At 43.5% G+C, this 22,717-nt stretch overlaps 1 protein-coding gene across 2 annotated transcripts in view; it reads left to right on the plus strand.

Moving 5' to 3' along the window:
* Nucleotides 1–22,717, plus strand: part of AFG1L (AFG1 like ATPase) — a 144,285-nt gene that overhangs the window by 42,831 nt on the left and 78,737 nt on the right. For both annotated transcript variants that reach the window (XM_074948202.1, XM_074948203.1), the window contains exons 3-5: nt 3,785–3,836; nt 4,949–5,050; nt 14,387–14,517. In XM_074948202.1, coding sequence (XP_074804303.1) covers nt 3,785–3,836; nt 4,949–5,050; nt 14,387–14,517 — 285 coding nt within the window. The remainder of the gene's footprint in view (nt 1–3,784; nt 3,837–4,948; nt 5,051–14,386; nt 14,518–22,717) is intronic.

Raw genomic sequence — 22,717 nt, forward strand, 5'->3', positions numbered from 1 at the left:
CTATCACCCTTGATATCCACCCAGAGGACATCCAGGAAAAATCCCACAAACTGATGGACATTCTGACATCTGCAGCTCTGGCTAGAATAGCCTCATGTATCAGTAAAACTATCTTAGATGCTACCTAAGTGCTCTGGCAGACTCAGCTTCCCTGCCTCCAACTGCAAAAAGAGGGGAGAGATGGTATTATGTCCCCTTCCAGGGGTTCGCACACCTATGTAACCATCCTCCAGGCTCCCTTGTAGTGGCAGCAGCCAGTGTAAAAGAAAGATAGGGCACCAATGCCAAAAAATAAAGAGGACAAGAAGCTGAACTTATTTGGGAGGAAGCTTTATTCCACAGGTGAATTACAGCTTCATCCTGCAAACCAGCAAGGTTTGCTGAGGCACTACGATTTCATCCTGTGATGGGATGTTAGATGGGGTGGGATCTGAGTTACTACAGAGAATTCTTTCCTGGGTATTTGGCTGGTGAATCTTGTCCATATGCTCAGGGTTTAGCTGATCACCATATTTGGGGTGGGAAAGGAATTTTCCTCCAGGGCAGATGGGAAGCGGCCCTGGAGGTTTTTCGCCTTCCTCTGTAGCATGGGCCATGGATCACTTGCTGGAGGATTCTCTGCTCCTTGAAGTCTTTAAACCACAATTTGAGGACTTCAATAGCTCAGACATAGGTGAGAGGTTTTTCGCAGGAGTGGGTGGGTGAGATTCTGTGGCCTGCGTTGTGCAGGAGGTCAGACTAGATGATCATAATGGTCCCTTCTAACCTTAATATCTATGAATCTATATGCTTTGAAGTTCAAAGACAAACTTCCAGATGAGGTGAAACAAGAGTTCCAGCCTCTCGTAGTGGAGGGAACATTTGTTGCTGGAACAACTCTGCAGGCAGGTCTCAATGCAGCAAATTCTGCAGTGCACCACCTGACCTCTGCTATCATGATGCTTTCATCCTGGTTACACTCTTCTGGCCTCCTTCCAGATGTGTAACATACAGTCCAGGACCTACCTTATGAAGCACCATTGCACTTCACAGAAAAGACAGGTGAGACTCTGTGAAGTTTACACCCCAGCAAAGAGGTGGAAGGGGTTTCATCCTTCTCAGTTCCAGTGTTTTCAGGGATTTGCCCCTTGACCCCAAGACCTACCAAGGGGAAGGAGCAGAGGTTACAAACGATGACCACCACTGCCTCTGCTTCCACAGCCGCCAGTTCAGCGAGGCCGGCAGCAGCATCTTCCAAGAGCTCATTTTGATGGGTGGACTGAGAGCAGTCCACCACTTACAAGAGTGCCATCTTTTTCTTTTCCAGCTTTTTCGAACTGCCTGTCCCACTTCTGTTGTGCTTGGGCCCACGTCCCAACAGATCGGTGAGTTCTAAGCATGGTGGCAGTGAGATATACATTCCATTTTATTTCTGCCTCTAACCCCCTTCCCTCCCCTTCCCCATCTCTCTTCAGGGACCCCTCCCAAGAGACAGTATTACTCCAAGAGATATAATCACTTCATCTTGTAAGAGCTATAGAGGAGGTTCATCCTTCCTGATCCCGAAGGTAAAAGGGGTCTCACACCTATTTTAGATCTAAGGCAGCTAAACAAGTTCCTAAAAATAATCGAAATTCCGGATGGTCAATCTAGCTTCTATTATTTCTTCTCTGGAGCCAGGGGACAGGTACACTGCCTTTGACGTAAAGGATGCCTACTTTCACATGGCCGTTCATCAGAGCCACAGAAAAATTCTGAGATTCTTTGTCAGCGGAAACCTTTATCAGTTCACAGTCCGCCCCTTTGGTCTCTTGGTGGCTCCAAAGTGTATGGTGGTGGTAGCACCATTCCTCCAGAGGTTAAGGGTCTTGGTACCATTCCCTGATTGATAAGAAGTTGATCCAGGGTGCAGGTGGTGCCGAGCATTCACATAATCTGATCCACCTTTGATGCGCGAGGTCTGCTGATCAACACAAACAGGTCAGTCCTGTTGTCAGCACAGAAAATAGAATTTATTGGAGTGATCCTGGACTCAACTACAGCCAGGGCCTTACTACCACAGGCGAGGTTTCACACAATACAAAGCCTCATTCTGCACTAAAAGGCTTATGCTCTCCCCATGGTGAGAAACTACCTAAGGCTGCTGGAGCATATGGCAGCATGCATTTATGTGGTTCAGTATGCCAGACTGCATCTCAAACTCCTTCACGGCTGGATGGCCAAGGTGTATACCCTTCAAAAGGCATCTCATAGATAGGTTAGTGCATGTACCAAGTCACATGTTGTCCTTCCTAGATTGGTGAATAGAACCAACCAATGTCTGCAAGTGAGTTACTTTCACCCCACTTCAACAATCTCTTACGTTCGTCATGGATGTCTTGGCCCTGGGCTGCGGGGCTCGTCCTGGACCCCCGCCAACGCAGTGTCTCTGGTCTCCACAGGATCTCAGTCTACACATAAACATCAGGGAATTGCTGGCTAGCCGTTTAGCTTGCATGGCGTTCCTTTCTCACATCCAAGTAGGAAGTGGCATATTGTTGCTGACTGACAATATGACTACCATGTTTTATGTAAACAAGCAGGAAGGAGCCTGATCCTCACTATTCTATCAGGAAGCAATCTGGCTCTGGGACTTGTGTATCAGTAACTATACTTCTGAAAGTAGCCCATGTCCCAGGGACTCAGAATATAATGGCAGATCAACTGAGCAGGGTTGATCACCATGAGTGGTCCCTTTACCCAGACATAGCAAGGTCATTTTTTTAGCTCTGGGGGGCAGGACACAACCCAGGTTTGTTGACCGATGCTTTTCTACTGCTGTGGTCAGAAGGTCTGCAGTACACTTTTCTGCCAATCCCTCTTTTGCCCAGAGTTGTCTGCCAGGCAAGCAGGACAAAGCCCGTCTTATACTGATTGCCCCAGCGTGGCCCCGTCAGTACTGGTTTTCACAGCTCTTGGACCTCTCAATCAGTCCCCCACTGTTACTCACACTTCGTGCAGACCTATTTTCGGAGAATCACGGACGCCTCCTCCATTCCAACTTTCAGGCCCTGGAGACTTCAGGGTTAACATTGGCAAATGAGTCCAGCTCTGGAAAGGTGCAGGAGGTAGTGCTGACTAGTAGAAAACCATCAATGAGGTCAACTTACCTTGAGAAATAAAATAAGTTTTTTCACCTGGTCGAGGCTAAAAGGGGTCTCCCCTAGTCCAACACATTCTGAATAGAAGCAACAATATCTTTTTTGTGTTTGAATCATCAAGGATTGGCAATTAGCTCGATCAGGGTATACCTAGCAGCTATATTGGCATTTCCCCTTCCTGTGGATAATCACTCCCTTTTTTCCAACCTGATAGCAGTAAGATTTTTAAAGGGTTTGGGCAGACCGTTTCCACACATACAGAGCTCTCTTCCACCATGGAGCCTGAATCTAGTCATAACAAAGTGATGGATTCCCCCCCTTTGAACCTCTACAGACCTGCTCTCTGTTGCACCTTTCAATGAAGATAGCATTTTTAGTAGCTATTACGTTGGTCAGGAGAGAAGGGAAATTGAGGGCATTACTAAAGGTAAAAGCTCTCCAACAATTATGCATTGGAGCGCGCAAACACCTACAGTGGAATGGACATGTGCAACACATCTTGAACAACAGTTATAGAAAGGTTAGTAACTGTTTTATTTATAATATTTTTTATGGTAGCCCTACTTAGTTAATTAAATCCAGCCACCTGATTTCATTCCCTCAACAATAGGCTCACATTAATTACACGCCGTGTTTATATAAAGTGATCCTTCTCTTTTTTGCAGCTCTTTGCAAAAAGCAAACCTCCGAAAGGACTTTACATCTATGGAGATGTAGGTAAGTTTCAGTAAAGATTTCATTGGAAGTTTTGGCTAAATGAGGGTTTCACAGAGTTTCCATTTAAGAGGGAGCAGGATCCAGTGCACCTGTGACTGATTGCCTGCTGCCTAGCTGGGTTTAAGGGAAGGAATCTGGGCCTTACAAAGGGGAAGGTAGCAGCAAGGGAAGGACTGCTACCCATGGATCTCTCTCAGCCCGGAAAGGCAGGGAAAAGGTGCTAGAAGGGTTCCTGAAGAAAGCTGTTGGGGTAGCTGTTGAGAGCCCAGAAACATAACCCCAAGAAAGGATGGCTTTGCCACCCTCTGAACCTGAGGGAAGAGAAAAAAGCCCAGGGAGACTTTACTTGGAGTCTGGGGAAAAGAGACTTTATTTCAAGTTTATTTTAACTTAATAAAGTAGAACCCCAGGATAGGTATTTTGTCTTATAACTTTTGGACTGTGTGGAATTCTTAAGGGATGCTGAAAATAGGGGAAACTGAGGCAGGGCCACACTTGACCAGCAGGGGATGCTACAGGACAGGTATGCCCTTCTACAGAGGACTTACTCAAGTTCTAATGTAGCCTTTAATGTCAAAGGTTTTTTATTTTATTTTGTATAACAAGTTACTATTTTAATTAACTTTTCATACTTGTTTCTTTTAGAATATGGAATGGTATTAAGTATAGATCCAGTTGCTGTATTAATGTATTTCTGTTTGTGACATGTTATTTCCTAAATACCCAATATTTAACAACATGTGTAAAGTAAGAAGAAGGAGGCAGAGAGATGAAGATTTTATTCTAGTCATGTCAATATACCATGAAAATGCCTTGACTCAGAATAAGAAAATATTTGGAATATTTCAGATGGAGACAATAGGGCCACTTGTTCGCTCAAAATGTCATACTTTATTTTTTCAGAATTTGTCCTTGATAAAGTGAAATACAACTTTCCTCCTAGCTCTTTTAACATAAAATATAATCTCTCTTCCCAAACAAGCAAGCTTTTTACTGTTCAGCTGAAGAGTGTAGTTTCATTAGTTCAAAGCTAATGAACAATCATTACTGTAATCAGTACATACTGTTTTTAAATTAACTACCTGTTGGGTCTATTTGTCTTTTATTTGAAGGCACAGGAAAGACAATGGTGATGGACATGTTTTATTCTCATATAGAAGTAGAGAAGAAAAAGAGAGTCCATTTTCATGGTTTCATGCTAGATGTACACAAAAGTAAGTGCAAATACTCTGACATTTACATGAGTCTCATTGAGTGTATAATCTATAACAGTGGTTCTCAAACTTTTTTTTTTGTGGACCACTTGAAAATTGCTGAGGGTCTCGGCGGACCACTTAATGATCTTTCCAAATGTTGTTTGTACCATTAGCTAACTATTGTAAAGCGCTTTGGATAAAAGCGCTATATAAAAAAAAACTTAACAATTAACGTTTTTGTTCGACAAGTAAAAGCACACAACTCATATTTTAATATCAGTAGTCTTACCTTTCTAATGCAATGGATGTGCTCTCTCTCCCCCAACACGGCAGCCCCCAAGCTGGGGCTGGAAAGGAGGTGGGGTCTCTCCCTCTCTCCCCCAACACGGCAGCCCCTGAGCTGAGGCTGGGAAGAAGGGCCATCTCTCCCCAGCAGCCGCAGCCCTGGAGCTGCGGAAAGTCGCTTCTTTCTCTGGCTGCCGCAGCCCTGCACATCCCAAATTCCCCCCACCCTCTCTTTTCACCCCACTGCCCCCTCCCACCTACTCCTTATTCCCTCCAAGGCCACCACCTCACCTTACATGTGTGTCTTCTCCAGGGTCCAAGCATCTAATTAGTGGAGCCACGCCTGCGCGGCTCCACTAACTAGACGGGTGGCTCTTCATTCTCTTGTGTGCAGCCACCCAGGCGCACACCTTAGAGGGAACTATCCACAGAGCACCTGAATGGAGCTCGCAGACCACTGGTGGTCCATGGACCACAGCTTGAGAACCTCTGATCTATAAAGCAACCCTGGTTTATTCTTCTTAGCATATGAGCCAATTTCACTTTCTTTTACATAAGTAATCAAAAATACATTTATCAAAGCATTGTTAGAATCTTCTGTTATTCCAGTATAGCTATTAATAGCTACAATATCCAATATTAATAGGAATATCCACTCAAAAGATAATGTAGTGTGAGATGTATGTGAAATCAGATGTATATTCAGGATTAATTTACCCCTTAACTAAACACCCATAATTTATCAATTAACTTACACTCCATTCGGAAGAAGTTATATGCTAATAATGAATTTTACATTGACTGAGATAAATAATGTGATGGTGTCCCAAAGATATAGTTTATGTAAAAGCTACAGTTAAATTATTTGATACTTATTTGGCATCTGTGTTCAGTTGAGGGTACAACGATTTAAGAAAGAAAACAAACAAAGTTAAGTTTGGAAAATAAGATGAGGAAGGGTTAGGGGTTGGGATATCTTCCATGTCCAGGAAACATAACTTTACACATATGAAAAGGAATGTTAGGAGAGGACAGGAATCAGTTATTCTCAGTGAGAACTTGAGCTCTAAGAACAGGTAGCAGTGAAAAAAGCTTCTGCAAAGGGTTATGGAATTGCCATTACTTGAGTTATTTAGGGCTATACTAGCTATATGTCTGCTAGGAACAGCTTAAGAATAACTAAAGCGATTTTGCAAAATTTCAGGAAGGTGGACTAGATGACCTAATAAAAAAAAAATCTGTCAAGATCTGTGTATGCCTTACTAAAGAATCATGTTATTTCATTCATTGCCACCCTCATTTTTCCTCTTTCCTTTCCCACCCTCTGAGTGGACATTTTTCTAGCCAATGTACCTTTTATGTTGCAAAGATCAGACTGGGTATTTAACATAATAAGAACATAAGAACGGATATACTGGGTCAGACAAATTGTCCATATAGCCCAGCATCCAGTCTCTGACAGTGGCCGGTACCAGATGCTTCAGAGGGAATGAACAGAAAGAGCAATTTAGAATGACCCATCCCTGACATCCAGTCCCAGCTTCTACTTGGAGGATTAGGGACACTCAAAGCATGGGGTTGTGTCCCTGACCATCTTGGCTAATAGTCACTGATGGACCTATCTGCCATTAATGTATCTAATTCTTCTTCTTCGAGTGAGTGCTCATGTCCATTCCATTGTAGGTGTGTGTGCTCGCCACCTGCACTGGTGCCGGAAGTTTTTTCCTCAGTGGTATCTGTAGGGGACCAGCTCTGGTGCTCTCTGGAGTGGCACGCGTATGCGTCGGTATAAGGGGCGCTGCCGGCCCCCTTCCTCCCTCAGTTCCTTCTTATTACCAGTGACAGTGCTGGAATGCTCCCCTTGCTATAGCACAGGGATGGGCAGACTCCGGCCCATGGGCCACATCTGGCCCTTCAGCCGATTTAATGTGGCCCTCGAGCTCCCGCTGGAGAGCAGGGTCTGGGGCTTGTCCCGCTCCCACACTCCAACCCGGGAGCGGGGTCGGTGGCCACTCCATGTATGCCTGCCATAGCTCTGTGTGGCTCCCGGAAGCAGCAGCATGTCCTTTCTCCGGCTCCTATGTTTAGGGGCAGCCAGGGGGCTCCACACGCTGCCCCCACCCAAAGCGCCGCCCTTGCAGCTCTCAATGGCTGGGAGCTGCAGGGGCGGTGCCTGTGGATGGGGCAGTGTGCTGAGTCACCTGGCCGCGCCTTTGTGTAGGACCCGGAGGGGGGACATGCTGCTGCTGCTGCTGCTTCCAGGAGCTGCTTGAGGTAAGTGCCGCCCGGAGCCTGCACCCCTGAGTTCCCCCCCCCCACCCCTGCCCCCTCCCTCCATCCAAACCCCTTGATCCCAGCCTGGAGCACCCTCCTGCACCTCAAACCCCTCATCCCCAGACTCATCCCAGAGCCTGCACCCCCAGCCCGGAGTCCCCTCCCGCACCCTGAACCCCTCATTTCTGGCCCCAGCCCAGCGCCCACACCCCCAGCCAGAGCCCTACCCCGGCCCCCCCTGCCCCTGCCCCAGCCCTGATCCCCCTCCCGCCCACCAAACCCCTCCTTCCTAGCCCAGAGCACCCTCCTACACCCCAAATCCCTCATCCCCAGCCCCAACCCAGAGCCTGCACCTCCATCCGGAGCCCTCACCTCCTCCCAACCCCAACTTCATGAGCATTCATGGCCTGCCATACAATTTCCATACCCAGATGTGGCCCTCGGGCCAAAAAGTTTGCCCACCCCTGCTCTGGCAAGTGGTTTCTCTTTCTCTTTGAACTTTTATTGTGTAGATTGTACAATTGTGTAGATTGTAAAATTGTAGTTGTAGATAGTCATCAGTTCCTAATAGTGTTAGTGTACTTAGTTATTCATAGTCCCCCGAGGGACTTTGCCCAGGAACAGGGAATGCCCGGCTCCCCAGGCTTCAAGCCCTGCTGTAAGAAGTCGATGCCAATCAGCAATCCACATTTTAGTTGTCTGAAGTGTCTGGGTGAGTCCCACATTCGTGAAAAGTGCCATATCTGCAAGGGATTCAAGCCCTGGATCAGAAAGGAGAGAGACATCAGATATAGGTGTCACAAAGGCCAACAGTCTGCAGCAGGAGTTCATTCAGGCTTGAGCCATGCCCATTCCAAAACCAGGCAATCATTTTGAGGGGACACTCGAGGGCAAACTCCCAGCCTGCAACCAGGATCTGTCTCACCCTTTATTTTCCCACTGTTTGTTACCTTTACTCCCCGCTTGGACCGCCATAACTACGGACTGCTGGGTCCTCAATACAGTGGCATCGGGGTATACCCTCCAATTTTGTTCTTTCCCACCCTCCCTTCCCTGTCTCTTTTCAGGGACCCTTCTCACAAGCAACTGCTCGCCCAGGAGGTGCAAGCCGTTCTGCGGCTGGGGGCCGTGGAGGAAGTTCCCGCAGAACGAAGAGGGAAATATTTTTACTCCTGATATTTTCTCATTCTGAAGGTCAAAGGGGGCCTATGCTCCATCCTGGACTTGAGACCTCAACAAATATCTCAAGAAGCTGAAATTCCTCATGGTCTCCCTGGCCTCCATCATCCCCTCACTGGATCCTGAGACTGGTATACTGCCCTTGACCTAAAAGACATTTACTTTCACATCTCAATATTTCCCGGACACAAGAGATTTCTATGGTTTGTTGTCAGTCAGGCACATTACCAGTTCACAGCGCTCCTGTTCGGCATAGCGACGGCATCAAGCGTGTTTACAAAGTGCATGGCAGTAGTCGCAGCTTACCTCAGGTGTGGGGTATGGGGGGGTCCAAATCTATCCCTATCTGGATGACTGGCTCATCAAGGGCCGCTCCAAAGGGCAGGTGCAGCACAGTATGGAGGTGCGATGAGCCACTTGTCACACCCTGGGCCTGTTGATAAATGAACAAAAATCAACATTGGTCCCTGTTCAGAGGATAGAATTCATCGGAGCAGTCGTTGACTCTACCCAAGCCAGAGCATTCTTCCCACAAGCCAGGTTCAGAGCAATGTCAGATCTGATTGCCCAAGTCACTGCACACCCGCTCACCAAATAGATTCATAGATATTTAGGTCAGAAGGGATCTTGGGTCTGTCTCAGACTCCTAGTTCGGCACACAAGATTGCGACTGAGGCCCCTTCAAATATGACTGTTGTCAGTCTATTCCTCAGCCAGACACCGCTTGGACAGGCTCCTCACGATACCGCCTCAGGTACTCACCTCTCTCTAATGGTGGTGCAATCCAAATTCGGTGATGAAAGGCGTTCTGTTTGTGGCTCCACGACCCACAGTGTGCCTGGTGTCAGATGCAGCTGACCTCAGCTGGGGAGCATACCTCGGTTCCCTCAAAACTCAAGGACTATGGTCGCGGGAGGAGCTGTCACTTCACGTAAACATCGGAGAGCTCAGGACCATTTGCCTGGCGTGTGAGGTGTTCCTTCCCCATCTGTCTGGTTGAGTGGTGCAGGTACTGACAGACAACACTGCCTCCATGTTCTACATCAATAGACAAGGGGGAGACCGGTCTTGGTTACCGGAAGATTTGAATTCAATTATATTAAACCAATGATGTGCTCTAAAATAATGCTTTTAATTTAAAACCTTTTCTTATTAACTATTTAAATCGGTAACCAAGGTTGTGGCCTGCCCTAAAGGAATTGCCAGGGAAAGCTGCAGCTAGCTTGCTTTCCCTTGAAAGGACACAGATACAGCCCTCCGATCAAGAATAGACAGGTAAGCAGTAAATCTTTGAAAACAAAATAATATTTATTTAGAATGAGTGATTACAGTAAAAGATTAGAGATGGATATAAAGTACTGTAGGAACAAATACGATAAAGGTTACAGTTGCAGGAGTGAAACGGCATGGCAAATAAAGACGCAACTCTACAATAACACTTTCAATATCACTATAACAGATAATAGAGCAATATAATCATTCACTTAATACTCTGTATCTTATAACAATATAACAATTAAGCATATAATATATATCAATTAAACATATATTTAATACTTAACTATTTACACTAACATCCAATAAGTGCTGATCAGGCAGTTATTGAATGGGTAGGGGAAGATCTCTCTCAGACCACAGACATCCAGCTTTATTGGGAGGCAAAATCCATACACTCCTTGATAACTTACATTCTTCCAATCAGATTCCCTCTGATTCATCTATTGGTCTTTCTGCTCCGTCAATAAGCGCTGTCTGCTTCCGCTGTCTGCTTGCTGCTGCTAAGAAAGCCATTGCCGTGGCAACCTTAGAAGTGGTTGCTGCTGCTTCTTAGGTGGAACCCCAAAGCCTAACAAGCCTCCACCCAAAGCTGCCTAGTTTCTTCTGCTGCCATTGATATTGTTTCTCAGGTGGCTTCTTCTGTGCAAGCATCTTCTTCCTTGCAGGTGTCTTCTCTCTTCCAGGACCTCAGACCCACTTATAGGATTTAGTCTGTCGGCTGTCGGGCTTGTACACTATTTGTTCTCCCAAGCTCAGCCAATCAGCTTCCAACTTTTCTTAGCTCCGCCCTTGATAGGTAGCTCCTTTCAATGGGGTTTTGCTGAGTCATTCCCCATAGGAGGCTGATATAATACTGTCTCCTGATTGCATCATCCCTAATCAGTTTTATGGGCCTCTGTGTTCCTATGGAGTCTTTCACCACAGTGCATCATCCTATAGCCACCATTTCTGGATTTTCTTAATGTAAACTACTATTAATTTCTATTTAATTAAAACCTTATTCTTAAAACTAATCACTACTCTAAGTATCCCAAAGGGTCCTGACACTATCACCACCCTTTTTATATCCAATTAAATAAGTTATAATTTTTCCGAAATTTAAACTTCTTCTGAGGTTTTTCTGTAAACCTTCAATTTAAAGTGATATAAGGCTTTTTAGGCAACAGAGGCAAAATCTTTCATCACATCATCTGTCCTGTGTCAAGAAGCTCTGAGCCACTTCTGCATCCAGCATGCTATCCATCTGGAAGCCTCGCACCTCCCCGGCATACGGAACATGCTGGCAGATCGCCTCAGCAGGTCCTTCTTCTCTCACCACAAGTGGTCCCTCTACTCGGAGGTTGCCAGATGCTCTTCCAAAGGTGGGGAGCTCCCCAAATGGACCTGTTTGCCACCAGACAGAACAGAAAATGGCATCAATTCTGCTCGTTACAAGGCCTCGACAGCGGCTCACTGTCAGATGACTTCCGTCTGTCGTGGTTAGAGGTCTCATGTATGCCTTTCCGCCAATCCCACTGATCAGCAGGGTCCTTTCCAAGATCAAGAGGGACAAGGCACGAGTCATTATGATTGCCCTGGCCTGGCGTTACCAGCATTGGTTTGGCAGTCTCATGGACTTGGCAGCGGCAGCACTGTGGACTCTTCCCGTATGTCCGGACCCACTTTTTCAGGATCACTGCTGCACCTGAACTTCACCTCTCTCCACCTCACAGAGTGGATGTTGCATGACTGAGCCCCGAGGAGCTGGCCTGCTCCAGTCAGGTCCAGCAGGTTCTTCTGGAAAGCAGAAAGTCCTCTACTAGAGCTACTTACCTTTCAAAGTGGAAGCGCTTCTCCTGCTGGGCTTCAGAGTGGAATATCTACCCTGTTACTGCCTCTTTACAATCCATCCTGGACTACCTCCTGCATTTAATGTGCCAAGGCCTTGCCTTTTCATCAATCAAGGTGCACTTGGCGGCCATATCAGCCTTTCATCTGCACGTCCAGGGACGATCAGTATTCTCACATAAGATGACTGTCGGGTTCCTCAAAGGCCTCTAGAGGCTGTTTCCTCCATTCTGGGATCCGGTTTCCCAATGGGATTTCAATCTAGTCCTTTCCAGGCTTACCGGTCCTCCTTTTGAGCCTCTAGCCTCTTGCTGTCTCTCGCACCTGTCATGGAAGGTCGCATTCCTTGTAGCCATTCCTTCGGTGAGGTGAGTCTCCGAGATTAACGCCCTCACTTCAGAGGCCCCGTATATGGTGTTCTACAAGGACAAGGTTCAGCTGCAGCCCCATCCAGCCTTCCTGCTGAATTCCATGTCAACCAGGATATATTCCTCCCAGTGTTCTATCCAAAGATGCACGCAACCAACGAGGAGAGACACCTGCACACTCTAGATGTCAGGTGTGCCCTAGCTTTCTTCTTGGAGCACACCAAGCCCTTCCGCAGATCGGCTCAGCTCTTTATTGCGATAGCTGACAGGATGAAGGGCCTTCCGGTGTCCTCTCAGAGGATTTCAAACTGCATCCTCACTTGTTACAAATTGGTGCAGGCTGTGCCTCCACCGATAGTGAAGGCTTACTCTACTAGGGCTCAGGCACCGGCTGCCTTCCTGGCACATGTCCCTATCCAGGACATCTACAGGGCTGCGACGTGATCTTCTGTGCAAACGTTCACCATGCATTATGCCATTACCCAGCAGGCCAGAGATGACGCTAGATTTGGCAGAGCTGTGTTGCAATCGACACATCTATGAACTCCTGCCTACCTCCAGAGGTACTGCTTGGGAGTCACCTACAATGGAATGGACATGAGCAAGCACTCGAAGAAAAAACGGTTACTAACCTTTTGTAACTGTTGTTCTTCAAGTTGTGTTGGTCATGTCCATTCCATGACCCACCCTCCTTCCCCTCTGTCGGAGTTCTGGCAAGAAGGAACTGAGGGAGGGAGAGGGACAGAAGTGCCCCTTTTACCAGCGCATATGTGTGCTACTCCAGAGGGCACCAGAGCCAGTCCCCTATGGATACCACTGAGGAAAAAACTTCAGGCGCCAGTGCATGTGGCGAGCACACACACCTACAATGGAATGGACATGAGCAACGCATCTCAAAGAACAACAATTACAAATGGTTAGTAATTTTTTTTAACCCAGTTTATTTAGTCTCCTCTTTTCCAATGAGAGTTTCCCTAAACTGTTTCTTAAAACTTAACCTTTTCATTTATAAAATATTAAGATCTGCCTTCTTTGGTACCCTATGCTTCACCTACAAGACAGCAATTGCTTTCTGTGGTACATGACCAATTTTGCACTTGGTGGTGATCCATATTCTGGAAATCTAATAGATACATTCTGCAGTGACAACAGGCCCACTGACAGCAATTACGGGCCCCAGGGCTGGGCCTGGGGCAGAAGCGACGAATCTGTCATTTCTGGGACTGCCCATCACTTCTAGGACTGACGAACTGGCCAGTCGTGCAAAGCGCGGGGCCTGGAGCAGTCGTGTGTGCCTAGGAGCCGTGCAGCCCGCCCACGTGATTTAAAAGGGCCCGGGCCCTTGGGCAATTGCCCCACTTGCACCCCTTGTAGGTGGGCCAGAGTGACAATATCTCGTGTTATCTGTGTGTTCCTTTATGTCTACTAGTAATAAAGCTAACCTCCCATCACAGGGCCTTTCTTTTCCTAATGTTCATTTTATCTTAAATACATACATAGAGTACAATCTCTAACACCTTATCGTACATTTTTTTACTGTAATACTTGTTTTGTGCAATCTTTGCATCTTAGTCAGTTTTCCTTTTTTTAAAACAGGAGGGATTGATTTCTCTGAGTTGATTTTTTCCCTGCTATTTCAGAGTTTGACTACAGGTTGTAAACATGCTTTAGGGAAATGGAATGTGCAGTGTTTTGCAGCTGACTTCTAAATGCTTTAAGGGTTCTGATTATTAGAGCATAAACTAGGAGAGAGTGGGTATAATTTCAAAGAAATGCAACTGAATCAAGGTCATAAATTTGAAGCAAGACAAAATGATAGAGTACCAATTACAAAGTTTTTTGAAACAATGGTAGGATAGATGCACCATTTTAAAAAAGTATGTAACAGCAGGCATCCGTGGGGCTACAGTACAATACTTTACTATATTTGTAAACAAGAAAACACAGATTCCTGACTCTGTGAGGCTTTAGCAATTTGCTTTAAAAGGTTAAAAAATTACCGAGTGTGCCTTTTAAAATCATAATGCATGTGATTTTTGTATTTCTGTATCTAAACTACATATGTGTGTATTATTGCTTTATATGTTCCACAGAGTTAAATGCAGCACTTCCACTGTTTATTTTTCTGTTTTATTCACTTCAGGAATACATCGTCTTAAACAGAGCTTGCCTAAAAGGAAGCCAGGACTAATGGCCAAGTCATATGATCCAATAGCCCCTATAGCCGAGGAAATCAGTGAGGGGGCGTGTCTCTTGTGTTTTGATGAATTTCAGGTAAGTAATTAATTAGAGAGAATTTCCTGGCTTCAATAAAATATTTTTCAAAGAGGTGGAAGTTGACTGCTTCGGTCTACTTTGAGTCACTTTGTTATCTGCTCTAATCAACATCATTAAAGCTCACTGTAGAGGACAAATAGAATTTGATGAGATTCTTATGAGCACTTTGGGGAAGAGACTTTCTTTTTATGAGGAGTTTGTACAGTGTCTAGCACAGTGGTACACTGGTCCATGTTTGGTACCCCCCGGCATTCCTGAAATTGAAATAACAAAATAATAATTTGACTCATTGAGATCAAGGACATGGGAACAATATATCAAATTAAACCTAAATTCTGTGGCAATGTCCTGCAGACTTTGTGCACTGGGCCATCAATCTGTGGCCATGTCAGATAAATTTTAAAATGGAAGCTTTTATTGAATTAAATAAGAAAATGAATAATAAATTGATAAAATAGTCTTTGTTTAACTTACCTTGATTAATTCAGTTTATTCTGTACTACCCCTAAATTCTTTATTGTAATTGTGCCTCACAAATTTATATTGAAAACACACCAACTGCATTATAGAAATTGTCCACAGGGAAGCTGGAGGTTGTGGTAGCTTGAGATGATTGGGGCTTGTTGGCTTCTGAGAAGTTGTGGGAGACAGTCTGGGATAAAGATGTTTGCTGGGTATTACTGCTAAAATGATCAGCAATTAAGTAGTTATCCGTGTTGACATTTAAATTGTCATTAAGTTTTTAAAGTTAATATCCTGTTGAGATGAATGGAGAAGCTTACACCTTTCAGCCATTGTTTCAGGCAATCTACCGACCTGAGAAGACAACACTGCATCATAGATCTGTAGAAATGTAGGGCTGAAAGGGACCTCAAGAGGTCATCAAGTCCAGCCCCCCATGCTGAGGCAGGACCAAATAGACCTAGACCATGCCTTACAGATGTTTCTCCAGAATGTTCTTAAAAGCCTCCAGTGATGGGGATTCCACAACCTCCCTTGGAAGCCTATTCCAGAGCATAACTACAGTTAGAAAATGTTTTCGAATATCTAACCTAAATCTCCCTTGCTGCAGATTAATCCCATTACTTCTTGTCCTACCTTCGGTGGACGCTGAGAACAATTGTTTATTTCCATCAGTTTATAGTCAGTTCATATTGGAATGCTTTTTTACAGCCATTAGTGCTATAAAGTTAATTTTAAAAAAACTTAAATCTTCTGTTCTAGAGTATAATTTTGCAGCAACAGTGAATTCTTTAGTAAACTGTATGGCTGCAGAATGGACAAGGACATTGCTGTGGTGCAGTGTCATTCATAGGAATGTTTGTTAATAATAAAGAAAATTCTATTTAAGAACATTTCTTGCATATCTTTTGATAGGCACAGGTCGTCTCTGTTTTTGAGTCCTTTACCAAGCTATTCATCTGGTCACTCTATCCCTTCCCTGTGGAGCACCTGCATAGACATCTGCCCCACACTTGTATAATGAGTTGTGACATCATAGCCTAACTCCCTTCCCTACTCACTATAACAAAGCCCTTCCTGAACCCACTGTGTGGAAGGTGAAAAAAACCCCTCTCCATCTACGCCAATCTGGTGGTGAGGGAAAAATTCCTTCCCAGCCCCCCTAGAAAGGAGCAGCTAGCACGAAGCCCACAGCAGGTCCTGAGCAAACCTGTTATTTTGCCCCCTCAAGGGGAGGCAGGGTGGGTGCTGCTCCACCTGGTTCGGGGAAAAGGGGCTTCTCCTGCCAGACTTGCCCCTTTTGAACTTCCCAGCTCTTCCGGTCCCTGGGGATGAGTCAGTGTCGCCACGCTGACCCACTCCCCCTTTTGCAGCAGCTTCTGATCCTTGCTCCCGCTCTTGGCCATAAAGAGCTATTCCCTCTTCCCCAGCAAGTTGGACAATACCCCCCCGACACACACACACTCACTCACTCACTCACTCACTCACTCACTCTCTCTCTCTCTCTCTCTCTCTCTCTCTCAAACGTGTGGTGTGGTCAATTCTGCAAATTTATGAACTGACCAGGTGGCAGGCCTTCGTGTGTTTGTTGTGGTGGTGTTTTTTAAAAAATCCTCAAGTATAATAATAAGGCAACTTGGGTAGAATACTGTTTCCCTAATCTGATCGAACTTTCTCAGAAGACTCTCAAATAATGGCTTTGTTGCCCGTATAGTAGTATAAAATCCTTCAGCTTCTGCAAGCCTGAGATATTCAGCCTTTGGTTTGGGATTTTGTTTTGCTTCTAACTTTGGTTGCTCATTTATGAGTGGAGGTGGCAACCCAGGCAATACTTAAGGACAGCAAGGTGAAATCAAGAAAAAGTTTCAACTTTAGCTATGAATCGCCTGGCTTTTGTAAAGTTTTGAGGAAGATACCTCATGTCAAAATTTTTTTGTGTGTGTAGGTATTGTAAATACAAAGACTTGTGGGGAGGCGGAGGTGTGTGTGTGTGTGTGCCACCATTGATGCAAAAGTGTCAAAAAATACATGATGGCTGATTAGTTGGCTTGTGCAAATACAAGTACACTTTGTAATAGATAAGTAAAATTTTAGTTTAGTGAAAATGTGCCATTTTTCCTCTCTTGCAAAAGACTGGTTATGTTTTAAAGTTATTTCACAGGCAGAAGAGAAGCTAAAAATCATGTTGCCGGCTGGGAGAAGAGTTCATTTGTCTTATTCATTATATGTTATTCCCAATCTCCTCCTTCCATCTAGAAAACACTGCCAGTGCATTTCTACACTCCTTGTCAGGCACAAGGATTTCACCACCACATTACGCTTCCTCAGAGTTTGCTTTAGTTTTTGTACTGCATGCTTGCTTGCTTGCTTTTCCCTGTGTTCCTTTGGTAAAAGAAACCACTTGTACCAGGCTTACTCATGTTTTCCTCTTCCCTGTGTTTTAACTCTTGGCTTTGAATGAAGTACTGTTTCTGATTCTTAACCTAGTTGTTTGCTGGTAATTTTATATTTACTTCATCCAGTGAGTATGAATAGTATCACAAAACAGAGCTCTGCAGAAACTGATACATAATCCAACTACATGCCATGTTGTATTTATACTACTAAGCAATGAGAAGTTTTTGAGTAAACATGATATGCCAGAGATGTACATTTTAAACACTTGGTAAAGGAACCTCTTTGCTAATTCCAGTATTGGATATACTGGTATAAATAACTCTTTTCCCATATGGGTACCCACTGCTTGGTTACTCCAGTACTGAGGAGTTTTCTGTTTTCGTTCCACATTTCAAAGGTAGGCTCGGATCCTTCTGGAATTTTTTTTTCAAGTTGATTGCCTCATCACCCTTTTGTCAAGGTAGAAGTACTACCATCATTTTACTGAATAAAATAACGCTTTCCTTTTTCTATCTCCAAGGTGTGGCTGGGAGGGAAACAACAAATTTAGTATTCCCGGGACATTGAATACTTATGCCAATTTTAGAAATGTATTTATTAATTTGGTACTACTCTGTTTGATCGTTTTGAAATCTCTGAATTCAGACAGTAGATTGCTGATCATTTGTAGCAAGTCATAGAATATGTAAGCCATGTGCTACTGTATGGTTTGAATTACTGACAGTGAGTCCCAATTTTCAGAAATTTGCTAAGGCCTCTCTTTCTGAATATGTCATCTTCCTGCCTAAATAGTCACAAAGTGATGTGATGACTGGAAGAGCTGTTCAGATGGGGGGAACAAACTCTTAAAGAAAGACACATGTTATCCTTCATTTCCCTAGTTGGTTTCCCCAGCAGAGATGCTAATTGGCAGTCTTCACACAAGACTTGATTCACTCAAATTTAAGCAAATACTAGATTTACAAATACAACTGGAAGAAAAACAAAAGAGGCAGAACAAATATTAACTGTGACATACAGACAAAATTGCTGTCCACAATGACAGCTGAAAAATCCTTTTACTTTAGAACAGACAATGACAGTGGAAGCAAGTCGTTATTCCTACAGCAGAACCAGGATCATGCATTGTGGAAATGGACAGAAGTAGTTGTTGAGATTTACTTGAAATATTGAAGGTTTCCTTTCGATACCTTTTGCATATAGGAGAAAAAGTAAAGATGTGGTTCTTTGTGGTATAGAGGAGATGAGATTCTGTGACACTGACAGCAGAAAGCAATGAAGATGCCCACTTTTCAGAGACTACCACATGCAGAATTGTTAAAGACAACAGCATTGCTGAAGTTGCTGAGTTCCATTTAACACCTGGCTGAAGCCACATCATAGTGACCCTGGAGTAAATCATATTAGAGCCTGTAGGAGTGGGGGTGAGAAACAGCCAGACAAATACAGAATTAAAATAATGTATTGACTAAGTGACTTAGAAAACTAGTTCAGGATCTATTGACTTATTCTACTTATTATTTCTTAAAGTTCTTACTGAAAGAATTCAGGTATCTTAAAGTGGAGATGTAATAGGTATCATGTTGCAAGTACTGTATGGGTGCCATTATACGAATGACTAAGTTAAGCCTCTGAGCATGCCTTATGAACTAGATGTTTCTGAAAGCTTGATCAGTCTTAATATGAGCTGCTTGTGCACAGATTAATAAATAGTATTCTTCCCAATCTTTTGTCATTAGTGCTTATGATAAATAAAACAACCCATCTTTTTTGCATCCACATAAATAATATACTCCTTTAATAGATGGCCCTAAATGTAAAATCCTGAGATGCATGCCATTTGTAATTATAATTGGTGCTTTTCAGTATCCTAACGGGTGGTTATAAAATCTGGGTTTTATTTTATTTTGTCGAGCGCTGAAATAACTCTATACAAAAGTAATTAGGCTTCTAATTTTGTATTACCTGTGGTAGATAGCAATGGTAATGAAAATAGAATCCCTACTTTTTGGTAAGCAGAATGATCGCGCAGAGATAGTATTTAAATACTATTCAGTATCACTTGGGTTTAAAAAAGAACTACAGTTTAGACAGTTTTTACAAGCCAGCAAAGCTATTAAAAGCCTCTAATAAAAAACTAGGCTCTTATTTTTGTGCTAATACTAATTACTGATAATACATGCTTATGTTTGTCATTCATTATATGGAGCAGTACCAATCAGTGGATGACTGAGTCTCAAGCACTTACACATGTAAATTAACTATTGGATTTTTTTTTCTTTTTTACTTAAGTGAGTCATAATGGAAAGCAGCACTAGGTCATAAAAATCTTTTCTCTTAAATGCTAATGAAATTTCTCCATTCTCTCCATTAGCAGACTCCCCTTATTGGTAATTTGTAGCCTTCTCTTTTGTTCCTGGTTGTAATGAATGCTGGGTACAGAAAAAACTTGAGCTATGAGAACGCTTCAGTTATTGTCTTCTGCTTGCTTACACTGTAAAATTATCTTTCCCTTCCAAAGCTGTACAAGATCAAAAGAAATAAATTGGCACCCCAGTACACAAAATGACTCTTGCTTTATTAATTATATAGCTTTCAAAAGTTAATTTATTCTGGTAAGGCAAAAACACTAAAATTCTGTAACATCAAATAATAACTCAGTAACAGGCCTTTATTCATTGCTTTCTTTTACTTCATTGTAAACATTTGCACTGGAGTGTACATAAATGTTATAATTCTCTTCAATCCTCCATTATGGACTCTGCTCCTGCGAAAGTATATTCTGCCACATAAGTGTGTAATTAAAAAAAAATACCAAGTTTGTAGTAAAATAATATGTATCATAATTTTAAAAAACCCAATGCCTGAGATTTTTTTCTGATACAATAAAAAAGTCCAAATTCTTTTTAAATTTGAAATTATGTTCTGATTTCTTATCAGAAATAACAGTGGCATTCAAGCAGTTGAAAAGAAGCTTCTGTTTGAGTGTGTAGAAACTAAAAATAACAGGGATCTTAACTTTCAAATTAAATAATGTCAGCACCACTTTCCTTTTACATGTCTTGAGTTTTGAAGACAGCTTTGGAAGTTTCTGAAGTTTTAATAATTCAGAAGAGCCTTCAGGAAAACATACGTCGCTGACCTGTAAGCAGCTACACTCAACAGGTTGTGTGTTCCTCAGCCAATACATGCATACTTTGATAGAAGTATAATAACTGTCCTGAACACACCAGAGGGTTGCTGGATGATGCATGCACTCCATGGAGTGTGTTACTGAACTTATTGTTGAGGAAGAAAAGAAAATGTAAAAAAAAATACACCTGAATATTAGTCCTCCCACAAGAATTAAGTGAATGGTTGCCAAAGGATGGATCACAGGGAAGGAGAAAACTACTTCTGTTAATAAAGCTTTCCCCCATTGTCTCCAAACTAGCTGTCAGGAGCAGAGTCTAAGGCTATGCCTACACTATGGACCTTACGGTGGCACAGCTGTACCGCTGCAGCTGCGCTGCTGAAAGGTCTCCTGTGTAGCTGTTCTACGCCGGCGGGAGAGCACTCTCCTGCCAGTATAGTTTAACCACCCCCAACGAGTGGCGGTAGCTACGTCGGCGTGAAAGCATCTCCCACCGACACAGCGCGGTCCACACCGGCATTTTTGTCAGCGAAACTGATGTCAGTCAGAGTGTGGTTTTTTTCACACCCCTGACCAACAAAAGTTTTGCCAACAAAAGTGCTAGTGTAGACAAAGCCTGACTCTTTCCTCCTTTCCCCCTTTTTGCCTTGGTTCCCCACAAATTGGTGGATTAAGTGGAGGCTGCAGTGGCTTCAACTACTTAACCCTCAAACCCCCAAAAGTTTAAGGCCAGATATACACACACAACTTTTGCCAGTATAGTAAAGTTGGTTAGGGGTGTGATTTTTTTTTTTTGTATGATGTTTTATACCAGCAAAACCCCTATTGTAGGCACAGTTATATTGGCAAAGAAGTGCTTTTATTTGGGGAACGGCACGAGCTATATCAGCAAAAGTACTCTTGCTGGTATAACGTGCATATACACTAGGAGGGTTTGCCAGTATGGCTATACTGGCAGACATTTTCTAATGTAGACTAAGGCCTGGTCTGCACTGGGAATTTAAAAATCAACACCTCTGAGAGATGTAGCTACCCTGACCTAAGCTCTGGTATAGACAGCACTAGGTCAATGGGAGAATTCTCCTGTCGACCTAGCTATCGCTTCTCAGGGAGGTGGAATTCTTACGCCAGCAGGAGAAGCCCTCCCGTCAATGTAGGTAGTGCCTTCACTGAAGCGCTACACCAGCGGTACAGCTGTGCATTTTACGTGAAGACATGTCCCTAGCTACTGCCTCTCAGGGAGGTAGATTACCTGTGCCAACAGGAGCATTTTAAGTGTAGACATACCCTAGGCCTAAGGCTCCAATCCTTTAACTGATAACACATAGATGGACTGTTTGGCCTGTGAAAAGCATGCCTTTATGTGGGTATAGCAGTCTACCTATGTGTTATCTATTGCAGGATTGGAGCCCGCAGCTCCAGACCTACAATCCAGATGCGCAGAGACCCCCCTTGTGGGGTCAGGGCCTAAATTAAGACAAAGTGTGACAAGTTGATGTAATGAACAATAGGAGGGAAAGTATGAGGAAAACATTAATCGAATTGTCTCGTTAGACTGACCTGCCACTTGGTAAGGCAACTCCCATCCTTTCATGTGCTGTGTATTTATACCTGCTACTGTATTTTCCACTCCATGCATCTGATGAAGTGGGTTCTAGCCCATGAAAGCGTATGCCCAAATAAATTTGTTAGTCCCTAAGGTGCCACAGGACTCCTCATTGTTTTTGCTGTTACAAACTAACATGGGTACCACTCTGAAATAGATAACAGTAGTTAAGATGGTTTCGTTACTGGGTACATTGTTTTTTTTTATTAGCCTGTGAGATTCTGTAACCCATATATTATACTGTCATATCTAATTTTTCTTCTGTTCAGAAAAGTTTATTACATTTTTCTCCATTCTGATGCATAACATTATGTATGCTGCAAGTTTATAGTATCAGTTTCTAGATACCCCAAGGTTAGTTAAAATTAGCCTTAGTAAATAGTTTTCCTAAGAATTTTCACTTTCCTGCTTGTTAATTTTTTTCACTATTAATTGTAGCGCCCAATTTTTTTCATGTTTTTTAAGTGAATGTTTTGTCTGAAGGTTAGAAGAGGCTGACTATGCTGGAAGTGACTGCAGTGCCTTTTGATTATTCATGGACAGTAATAGAAGGCACTTAAAAAGAACAATGAAATTGCTTATTTTTGTGATGGGCCATC

The sequence above is a fragment of the Natator depressus genome, chromosome 3, assembly GCF_965152275.1.
Source record: "Natator depressus isolate rNatDep1 chromosome 3, rNatDep2.hap1, whole genome shotgun sequence".
Taxonomy (NCBI): Eukaryota; Metazoa; Chordata; order Testudines; family Cheloniidae; genus Natator; species Natator depressus.